At 32.9% G+C, this 12,373-nt stretch overlaps 1 protein-coding gene across 1 annotated transcript; it reads right to left on the minus strand.

The window, feature by feature from the left end:
• Window positions 1-810: 810 nt before the first annotated feature.
• On the minus strand, window positions 811-12,322 carry LOC126883347 (corrinoid adenosyltransferase MMAB-like). The gene is made up of 5 exons (XM_050648799.1): window positions 12,146-12,322; window positions 11,921-12,094; window positions 6,790-6,997; window positions 5,573-5,799; window positions 811-1,034 (listed from the first exon to the last, which is right to left on the minus strand). Exons 1-5 carry the CDS (start codon window positions 12,211-12,213, stop codon window positions 986-988), a joined length of 726 nt encoding a protein of 241 aa, XP_050504756.1. The 5' UTR covers window positions 12,214-12,322; the 3' UTR covers window positions 811-985.
• Window positions 12,323-12,373: the final 51 nt, after the last annotated feature.

Below are 12,373 nucleotides of genomic sequence, written 5' to 3' on the forward strand. Positions count from 1 at the left end.
GAATTTTATCAGTTTACCTTTTCAAATTTTGAGGTTAATTTAAGGCCTTAAGGGTAGTTTGAAATTAAATAATGATATAGGCCGTTTTTAGAGCATACTTTTTTCGAAAGTTTGGTTTTTGATTTATTGTTCTAGGACAAACCTCAGTGAAAATATTGGCTAAAGAGCGAAGCCATGTTTTCTAAGAAAATGGATTTCTGTAGCCTCTATAGACTGAAGTTTAAAAGGTAGAAAAATAAAAAATAGTCAAGCAACCAACTTAATTTATATTGAACAACTTGGCATGGATTGACCCTGCCATGTATCTTTTTCTACTTTTAATATATCTGCTGGCATTCAACTTTTTCCCACATTTTAACTTGCTTGTTGCTTTTCTGCTTCTTTGGTTATTTGTTATATTTCTGTTTGGCCTTTAATTTTTGTGTCTTATCTCCTAGTAACATACCATTGTTCTGCAAAACACTGTGCTTTTATTTTGTGTCACTCATGTCTTTTTTATTAAAAATTAAATAAATAAAAATGTTAACTTCTTTTTGGACGTAGTTATCTTCTATTATTTCTAGTTGTTTTTTTTAACTAATTTTCTCTTCTTTTGTTCGCATAATGATTTAGCTTCTCTCCTTTTAGTTTTATAATGCTCTTTACTTTTTTTCGTATTGCCCACAAATATTTTCTATTTTTGCGTTGTTCGTCTGTGTTAGGATTCTTTTGTAATCATCCTCAAACCAGTGCTCTCTCTTTTCTTTTTCTGCTTTCCCAATGCTAAGGTATGCCGCTTGTATCAGATTGATGATGATAAAAAAACAAATATTGCAGGAAAATTGTATAATTATATATAATCAACTCTAACAAGATTACATAAACTAACATCTTAAAAATCAAAACAAGTATGTAAATAGTATTTCTCGTTTTGTGCTCTCAGTTTAATTTAATGCAGAACAAAAAATACTGCGCGTTCCTTGTATAAAATACACAACCAATACTTTCAATGATTTTCGATCAATATACTGTTTTGATATTTGATTTCTTCGTCGCTAAAATATAAATGGCCGAATTAATTTGAGCTATTTTACCTAAAAATTCCGGAGATTCGGATAATCATACATCTAATGAGGAATTTTGACATTAACCCTTAACCAGAGACGTGCCGTCTGACAGGCTGTAGCATAAACACATTCTAAATATTATTGCGAACAGCTCCACCTACCGGTAACACGCTTCATTATATACCTAATATTATTGGTTGTTTAGCAGTCGCCTAATTTGGAAGGAAGAAATATTCACTCCTTGCAAAGTTATTGTAAAGATGTAGTTTTTACCAGTCTGTTATCGCCTAAAAATACATATTTGAAGTACATATTTCCTTTTTTTCTGTATAGTCCATGTGGTGAGACCGCTCCCGTCTGAAAAACATTTCTAATTCGGTTTCTCTGCGGATTCATATTGAAAAATGTCCCATTTAAACAAATCTTAAGGGTGCTGGACGGAATTTTTGAGCAGAAATTGTTTAAACAATTTTTTTAAACAAATACATAAGATCACCTTTTATTGCTCCAAAAATTATATTTTTAGGTTTTTTGGGTCATTCTAAACAAGAAAGGTATCTTGTGATTTTTCTCAAAAATTTACAGTTTTCGAGTTATAGGCGATTAAAAATCTAGAAAATGCGAAAATACCATGGACCTATAAAAAAAGATCTTTATTTATAGGTCCATGGAAAATACGCATTTTCGAGGCTTAAAAACTCATATTTAAATTAGTATTTTTAAGGGTGCCAATAACTTGGATTAAAGTTTAAACATTCCTTTTCAAGATTCCGAAGAGTGATCGGGTCTAACTTCAATTTAGACCGTAGTTTTTTAATTGGTAATTATGCGTATCCAAAATATTTTTTCTAGATTCTTTGGGACAATAAGTTTCTTGACATTTTTCTCAAAAGTTAATAGTTTTAAAGTTATAAGCGATTTAAAATCCGAAAAATGACAAAAAAAGTAACTTTTCAGAAAAATGTCAAGAAACTTATTTTATTTAGAATGTCCCAAAGAATCTAGAAAAAATATTTTTCGGAGGAAAATAGGAGATTTTTGAAATAGAGCGCGCCGCACCGACCAAAAAATCGGATGGACATGCATAATTAACAATTAAAAACTACGGTCTAAATTGAAGTTAGACCCGATCACTCTTCGGAATCTTGAAAAGGAATGTTTAAACTTTAATCCAAGTTATTGGCACCCTTAAAAATACTAATTTAAATATGCGCATTTTTTAGATTTTAAATCGCCTATAACTCGAAAACTGTCAATTTTTGAGAAAAATCACAAGATACCTTTCTTGTTTAGAATGGCCCAAAAAACCTAAAAATATATTTTTTTGAGCAATAAAAGGTGATCTTATGTATTTGTTTGAAAAATTTTTTTAAACAATTTCTGCCCAAAAATTCCGTCCGGCACCCTTCAGGTTTGTTTAAAAGGGACATTTTTGAATATGAATCCGCAGAGAAACCGAATTAGAAATGTTTTTTTTTTTGAAAGCGCTTATATGAGTTACTGTCAATAATGTTTCCAGTTTTAAATATACTTTAAATTTATTTATTGTATCTTATAATCAACATACGTATACAGCACTATATTCATAAATGAATTTAAAAAATTGGTATACGTGGTTATTATCTTCTTAAAAAACGGTAGTCTGTCAAACGGCATGTCTCTGTTCGTGTGCTAAAACGAGGTCTCTCCAGTTGAGGGTTAAATGATAGTTGCACAAACTTTATGGCATCTCAAGTTAACAATTTCTTTGGGAAATACAGCCTCTCCCGTTTATCCGTGGATTTGATGGAATGTATAACTCTACACAAATAGCTGAAACCTTCCAGGTCATTCTATCCAGTAAATCGAGAAGCAAGTATGTATTCATTTTTATGAAAGTTTAATGTAAATACTTATGGCTAAAATGCTGCAACTATTTTTGAATTGTGATTGTCTATGTTTAGATTTTTGTATACATAGTTGTCAGATTTCAATTTGCATACCAAAATGTATTTTGGTTTTTTAGCCAAACGGTTGCATTTAGAAAAAAATGTTATAAGCCTTCTACCTATACCTTTAAGGAACGCACTATTTTCGGGGACACCCTTTATAACCGCCATAACCGGTTCCACGACAGTTCGTAACCGAACAATTGGTAACGGACAATTCGTAACAGCGACAGTTGGTAACCATACAAATTCGTAACGTACAAATTGAACTATTCTGTTTATTTTTGTTAACGTGGAAACTAACTGTTATTACAGTTATAAATGAAATTATGTTTATCAATTCAACGAATCATTATCAGGATAAACATTTTTAAGGCATTTCATATTTTTAAGGCATTTAATAAGGTAATTACAGTCGAACCTGCTTATTGGAATAGCCTTCGTGCTAAACAAAAGTATTCATATAACCGGGATATTCTAATAACCAATCATTTGTGGCTAGACGTTTCGGGGCCTCAAATTTCTATTCCTTAAAGCAGGATATTCCTATAAGAGGTATTCTAATAAGCGACTGTATAATCTTTCCTTTACAAAATGTTTACTTAGAAATTTGGGAGTGTCTAACAGGGCCGGCGATAACGGGCCTGCAAGGGATGCATTGCAGGCGGGCGCCCCTGTTTGGGAGGCGCCAAAATGAGCCTTTTTTCTGACGGTGTTATAAGAAATACTAATTAAAGAAAATCGAAGGGCGCCTATACTAGTTCTTCTTCTTCTTCTTCTAAAAAAAAAGAAGAAGAAGAAGAGAGCCTATACTAGTTTTGCAGGCGGGCACCTTATACCCTAGCGCCGGTACTGTGTCTAAAGACGGATTGGCGGCTTAACGAATTATTTCATTATTCCTTTGTCTAGATATTGGGTCCGTGCAAGTTCGGAAAAGCATAGGCGTAACCAGGATGATCCTAAGGGGGGGTTACAACTACCTGAAAGGGGGGGGTTACAACTACTGGAAGGTCTCTGAGGGCTATGGTGTTAAGCGTATAGAGCTCAAAGTACATCCCAATGGGGGGGGGTTACAACCCCCAAAACCCCCCCCCTGGTTACGCCTATGCGGAAAAGCGACACCTGGTTTCTTCGCTCTGTACTTTTATTCGCACTTTTAATTATATTGGCCAATCATATGGTCCTGGTTACTGGATAATTGTCAAGGCCATAGTCCAAAAAAAATAATAAGAAGAAAAAATAAGATTTAGGTTATGTTATTAAAACGTAAACAATTGTATGTAGTAAATAAAATTAGTTATTAAAATGCAGTACTGCAAACAAAATACAATTAATTAAATTTACCTTTGTATAATAATTGCATATCATATCAATATTGTGAAGCAATATATAATTTTTCTTCTTAAATGACAATAGGTATGAAATGTATGTCAATTTGACAATTTCAATTGACAATATGAATTATTTAAGAAAGTTGCAATATTTCTCCGCTATTCGCGCACGATCGTTTCGCGTATGCCTTCCGAGTACTTGCACACCGCAAATATGCAAATTTCAGGAACAATAAGAGGGATACACTTTTAAAAACATTGTTAAAAGTTTGTAGGTATGTACTTAAAAATTTGTTTGTGTTTAAAGACTTTTAATAAATTCTGAAACACGAAATATAAAATGTGTTGAACATGAACATGTTTAAGCCAGTACCGATTCGTTAAATTGATAAACATAATTTCAATTATAACTGTAATAACGGTTATGTAGTTTCCATCCATGTTGACAAAAATAAACAGAATAATTCAATTTTGACGTTACGAATTTGTATAGTTACGAACTGTCGCCGTTACGAAGTGCCGCTATTACGAGTTGTCCGTTACCACTTGTCCGGTTACGAATTGTCGCGTTACGAGATGTCTGGTTACGGCCATAACCATAACCAAGCTCTAAAATAATAATCGATTAGGCAACGCCGCATCAACTACCATCTCTATTGTTTCTCTTGTTAGCCGTTTCAGATAAATATATTTTCCTGTAACGTTTTTTAGCGAATAACTGATCCTCTAGGTATTCTAGTTCATTCACGTGACATAAGCCCGCTTGTGTCACTTGTCCCACAGGTGCAAACTCTTCTTCTCCATTATCACTTTCCTCTTCGTTTTATAGTTCGTATTTTCTTAGTTCACGGTCTCAATTCACGGGTCGGTAGAGCCGCAGTCTAACTACTTTTGCAAGTTTCTCCTCCTGGATCTGGGGTTGAAGTTGAAGTGAACAGCATTGAAATAGAATTGAAATACCCACTAACTTACGATGAATATTAGAAAAAATTCATGATACTATCCTGATATAGCGATTGAGTAATACATATTTTTCATTCAATATCGACAACAAATTTAATTTTAATTCATATTGAGATGCCACAAAGAACACATTTTTGCCATAAACAGTAAAAAGATCTTTATGTCAAACTATCATTCCATTTCTGCCTAATAAATATTCGATAATTACATATAAAATTTATTATAAAATTGTATTTTAACATCAAGCTGTCAAAACGAACACAGCGGGCAGCCGATCTTATTATAAAAAATATATACTAATTACTGTGCTTGGATTTTCTCGTCTTGTTTCGGTATGTAAATGCTCTCAGCTCGTTGGTCATGTTTAGCCGCTATTCTAGAGGCCGTAAACAGGAAGTCAGACAGTCGGTTGAGGTAAATGAGAGCTTCTTTGTCTAGACTACCTTTCCGTACTAATGGCACAATTACTCGTTCGGTTTTCCTGCAAATAGCTCTGGCTACGTGTAATGAGGCACTTGCTACCCCTCCACCCTAAAACATACAGTAGAGATTATATGGTTGATTCCACGAATATACGACTGTTTTGGATTATCGCGACAACGAATATTTTAGTGGGCAACATAAGTAGTACAAAAGTAAATGGCTCTAATAATTATTAACATAAACAACAATATAATTTGCAATTTACTTTCGTTCTTCATATTTTGCCCAATAAAATATTCGTTGTCGAGATAATTCAACACAGTTGTATGTCCGTGGAATAGGGTATAATAATAAGTCTTCATTCATAAACCTAACATACAATAATATTAGATTATCAATTAGCCTACTACTGGCTTGTAGGCCCTTAGCTAGACATTCTCTCTATTGACAATTTATATTTGTAACTTGTAAATCCTGACAATAAAGCTTTTTTCTATTCTATTCCAGCTAAATATTATCATCCACCACTCTCTTCTATCCTGTAATGATCTGTGCATACCGACGGCGCACATGGTTCGATTCTTCGATGGAAGACAATGCATGTTCGATCTACTTCCCACTCCGAAGCAGCGAAGACAGAGAGGTGGCCTCCTGAACAGATATAAAATTAAGCGAACGAGGAACAGCAGTTAGTCTTGCTAATATACTCCCTGGTTAAGCTATAGCGAACTGAGCTAGTGAAAACCAATTGATCTGAGACAAAGTGAGTCTCTTTCTTCGTACTAGAGATATTGTTTAGTTTTCCATTTATTTTTTGTTTGTACAAATATTCGTTTTTATGGCTATACTCAAATGTAAGCATACCAGTTCATTCAAAACCTGTTTTGGGTCTAACCGCCGCCTAGAGCACGCGAATGTGTCCTGCGAGACACAATATTCATTATTCATTACAGTCCCAACTTCAAAGCAGAAAGGTTGTCTGTGTTCCATTTCAGTTGTTAATTGTGTTGAATACGTTAAATAAAAAGTGTAACCAATAAACTCTCATTTCTTTACAGATATATTTACAAATTTTGGAAATTTACCAAACATACTTACTGGAATTATATACTGCTCAGGGGGAGGTAATTGTTTAGAATATTCTTGTATCCAGTCCTCTAATTCTTTGGTGTAAACTGTAGGGATTACAGATTTATTGGTAGTTGATTTGGAGATGGCTGTACTAATATCTATAATTATTGTCTGAACTCTTTTTAACTTATCTGTATATCGCTGTTCTGATTCATGAGCATGTTCACGAGCTAAGCTGCAAAATAATTTATCAATAAAAATACATGACCATACTTTAAAACTCTTTACCACCTTCATTTTTATTTGGCATTTTATCTGTTGAAGAATACGGAGTAAAGATAAGGAAGGAAAAACAAAGGCACAAACAGAAAAAGGAGCAACAAATCAATAAAGAGTTCGAAGAAATGGAAAACTTAAATAGAGAACATGAACACAGAAAATTTTACAAATGAGTTAACAACACAAAAAGAAAAAAATTTCAAGCCACAAGTGAACTAAGTCAAGGCTCAATGGAATAAATGAATGAAATGAAAATAATTATTATTTTCAACTAAAGAATAGAAGTATGCAGAAAGTAAAGCTGAAGGACCTGAAGGTAGAGATGATATGGAACTATGGTCTGTTTTTAAACCAAGAGGAGTGATTCAAATTTACCATAATGCTTGTATGTAATTGTTCCAACCTCAGGCAAGTTTACTCCACTGTTATCAAATTTTGACATAATGACATTTATGAAATTTTGACACTACTGGCATTTCATAGGTTCATTAAGTTATATCTGCGATTTTTTGTGTTTTCTGCATTATTCCTTTAATTTTTAGATTTTTAGTCTGCTTTTATATAAAAACAGTTGTTTTTAGAACTCTGTAGCGACATAATATAATATAATATTTATGGATTACTGTCAAAGGTTGACATGACCAAAAAAGAAGATGTATTTGGTGATTTTTCTAGTGACTTTCTTGGGTGTGAATCTGTCTTTTTAGTTTACTCCTCTTGGTTTAAAAATAAACTATAGAACAGGAGTAAACTGAGCTACCAACTTTGGAAGAAATAAGAAAATCAATCCAGTCTTTAGCCAGAAGCAAGTCACCTGGAGCAGTCAATTTACTCACAGAAATATTTAATTGTGGAGGTCAAACATTTGTAACTGCCTTTCATAAACTATTAATACAGATATGGTACGAACAAGCCTTGCCAGAAGATAGGAGTACTGGAATTATTATGCCTATACACAAAAAGGAAACATGCTTGACTGTTCCAAATTTTGAAGGAGTTCACTTCTTAATACAGCATACAAAATTTTGTCCCAGATACTTATGAACAACTGGCACAGTATTCTGACAACCTAATGGTTAGCAAAGAGACTTTTTGAAAAACAGATCTACCATTGTTCAAATTATCATCCATCAAACAAATATTAGCAAAAAAATGACAGAGTACAACATATACTGCCATTACATCTTCATAGACTTTAAGGCTGCTTATGATACTGTTGATAGACCACAATTATTATATTTGGGTATTTAACAGAAGACTGTGCTAGAGAGATGTGCTATCATGCACCCTGTTCAACCTAGCATTAGAAAAAGTTATGAGAAATTCAGGAATAAAATAAAGGGGTTATGATATATACCTGTAGCATACAAATAATGGTATATTATGCTGATGATATCGTGATTATTGGAGGAACCTGAAATGAAGCAGTTGAAACTTACACACATATTAAAAACACAGCGAAAACATTGGACTTCTGATCAACACCCAGAAACACAGACAATGACGACTAAAGACGAAGAGTTAATACAGATCTTTGAAATGTATCGATGGCCATATTATATGGAGAAGTTAACGAACAGGGTCAGTGGAGAAGGTGATATAAATTCGAACTCTATAGAATTTTTGGTGATGTAGACATTGTAAAAGCCATCAAAATAAATTGCCTAAGAATAGAATAGAATAGAATACTTTATTGGTATAGCTTTACAGCTGCCATCATAAAGATGGATATACACGTCAGATATACAACACAATATAGTCACAGACACATAATCAAATACCTATACATACACTTAAATTTTAGATTTAACATAATGTACATTGATAAATATGAAAATTATTAATATTAGACAGAACTCATAACAGCAATCTAGTTGCTAAGTATTCTTCTACACTGTAGAATGCATGTTTACATAGTATACTTTTCACAACTCTTTTGAATTTCACCGGATGCAAAGATCTAACTTCATTTGGAAGATGATTATATAGCCTGACCCCCACATAATCTGTGGACTTCTCAAATTTGGATAGTTTGTGACCAACAGTAACAAACTGATTGGCATTCCTAGTTGAGTATGCATGTAAATCAGAATTTCTCTTGAATGAATGTAAATTATGCTTAATATACAATATGGATTTCAAGATATATATGGAAGGCAACGGTAAGATATTGTTATTAATGAAAACTTGCTTACAAGTATGCCCAAAAGGAATATTGAAGATAAGTCTAATAATTCTCTTCTGTTTAATAAACACTGTGTCTGATTTTGTGGAATTACCCCATAACGTAACATTATAAGTAAGGTGACAATAAACCAAAGAATAATATACATTAATGAGAGTCTTAATACTGAGTGTTCTCTTCAACTGTACTAAAGCATAGAATGAACAATTTAGTTTCTTATTAACATATTCAACGTGAACATCCCAACTCATAAACTGGTCCAAGAATACACCTAAAAATTTTATGTTTGGAATATTTACAATTTCAGGAATAGACACAACTGGCATATTTCGTTTGCATCTAAAATGTATATACGATGTTTTATCAATATTCAGTTGTAGCAAGTTTTGTGTACACCATGTTTGGAATAATCTGATAACCCTTGACACTCTATTTTGAAGCTCTACGTATGTATGTGCTGATACAATCACAGATGAGTCATCTGCGTACATTACAATGTGGTCATGAGTAATATGATCGGGTAGGTCATTGACAAAAATAAGAAATAGCAGTGGTCCCAACACAGATCCCTGCGGCACTCCTACATCTACACTGAAGATGTCTGACCTTTCCTTGTTTAATTCAACATAGAATTTCCTCTCCAGAAGATATGAGTTCAATAAATTTAACATGTTACCTCTTATTCCGTGGACATACAATTTGTTAAGGACAAATTCAAATTTAAGACTGTCGAATGCTCTGGAAAGATCAAAGAAGATACCCACTACAAGAAGACCATCATCAAGGTGCCTATAGACAGATTCCATAAATACTTCAGTAGCCCCCTCTGTTGATCTTCCTGATCGAAAGCCATGCTGTTCTGAACACAGTGCATTATTTTTGTCCAAAAACTGTATGATCCTAGTGTAGTAAGCTCGTTCAAAAATTTTTGAAATTACATTTAACAAAGAAATAGGTCTATAATTATCAATACAAGTGTGATCGGATTTTTTATATACTGGAACAATTTTACTTAATTTTAGGTTTTCAGGAAATTCACCTGTGTTGTATACTAGGTTAATTAAATATGCCAGCGGTTCTGATATAACATCCTTGATGTGTTTGATCATTCTTGTGTTTAATTCATCATTTCCAAAAGAATGTTTATTTTTAAGACCACAAATAATATCAAGAACCTCATCAGATGTTACTGGAAAATAAACAAAACTGTCTATAGTCCACCTATGTGATAAAGTACAGTTTTGAGGGTTATTGTCAAGCCTATTTTTTAGTGCATTATTTCTGTCATTGAAATGGCATGCAAAATATTGAGCTAAATTTTTATCATCTGATATTAGTTTGTCTTCAATTTTGAGTTTAATTTTATTAGTACTTTGCTTTCTCCCTATAGTTTTATTTACTATACTCCACATAGTTTTTTGTTTATTATTACTACTTACAATTTGAAGATAATTGAATTCCCTTTTCTTTTCAGCAATAAGATTATTGTATTCCTTCTTGGTAGCTTTATACTCATTCCAGATGTTACTATTATTAGAGTTTTTAGCTTCATTAAATAGGTTTTTTAATTGTTTACTCCTAGCATATATGTCATGATCAACCCAACCTTTACTTTTATGCACGTCCTTACCTATTTTACTTTTAAGGGGACAGTTTGAAGTAATAGCAAAGTTTAAAGTATCCATAAATTCGATAAAAGCGTTATTAATATTACTTTCATTGTATACCTCGCAAAAACCAATCCTCATTAAGTCTTGTTTTAGGATGTCTAAATTATTATCATTTAAACACCTAAAACACTGCTGTTTTATATTAGATTCCATCCTATCCTGATTACGACCTACAACAATGTCAAAAATAATGGCAAGATGGTCACCCATATTGGGTTGATTGACTTGACAAGTATGATTCATAGTGATATTATTAGTAGCAATGTAGTCAATTTTTGTTTTTGTTACTTTATTGTTATTCATGAAAATACGTGTTGGTATATTTGGGATATTAAGAGACAAACCAAACGATTGAAAAAGATCATCTAATCGAAGTTTTTCATTGCTCTGAATTAAGTAGTTGATATTAAAGTCTCCACAGAGATAAATTTTATCAACACGGTTGTGAAAATGACCTAAAATATTAAAACAATTATTTATGGGTGGGCCACTTTATCCTGATGGATGAAAGTGATTTGTTAGCTATGTGAAAGAGGCTAGTCAGAAGAAGAGTGGTGTGACCTAAACTCAGATATCTGGACAATGTGCAGAAATATTAAGTGGATGGAGAAGGCAGACACTCGATAGGGAAGGATCGAAGTATGTTTTTAGGCACGGCCAGGGCTTGCAAAGGGCTATAGCTTGTAGCATTAACTGATGATGATATTTTCTGATAAAAATGATTATAAACATTAAACTGTTTATTAAAGGACATGGTTTTCAATTTAGGTAAAAACTTTGGCTGGTAAGTATTTAACACCTTGGCTGCGTTACGAAACAAATCGACCTCACATAAGATTAACAGTTGGCTGTGTAGACTTTCTCATAACGCACAGTGGCAAATGGAGTATACGGGACATATATGCCTCGTAACGCACTTAACGTCAAGTTTATAAATATCTCAGCCAAGGTGTTAAAGAATCGATATAAGTAGTGAATAAATAAATAACATTACCCAAGATAACTAATAAATAAATAACATTACCCAAGATAACTCAATAGCTCTTCTGTTGCTCCTATGGCATTAAAAATTTCACAGTCTTTAGCCATAACTTCCCCGTTTATAGTCTTCGAAGTCCCATTATCCCCTAACCTACTGAAATTTTGGGGAATTGTCAGGACTGGGGCATCCTGTGGGACTTTATCCTGCGATTTTGATCTACAAAAATTGCTATTAATGCAACATTTAGTTTAGGTTAAATCTACTTACTCATTCTTGTTGCAATAGGTTCTAACATAATTCAACTGACGAGACGTTATAAATCTTCTAAAAACCATAATTGTTGGATAAAAAATTTACCTAATTTTAAATTCCGAAAATTTTACTCTCATAATTTGACGTATCGCAAATATTAATTCTTCTTTTTTATTTCTCAGTTTGAGTATTTATGCCTTCAGTTGATTGTCCCACAGCCGCAGCGCAACAAGTTCAATTTCA

This window comes from Diabrotica virgifera, chromosome 4 (assembly GCF_917563875.1).
Source record: "Diabrotica virgifera virgifera chromosome 4, PGI_DIABVI_V3a".
Classification (NCBI taxonomy): domain Eukaryota; kingdom Metazoa; phylum Arthropoda; class Insecta; order Coleoptera; family Chrysomelidae; genus Diabrotica; species Diabrotica virgifera.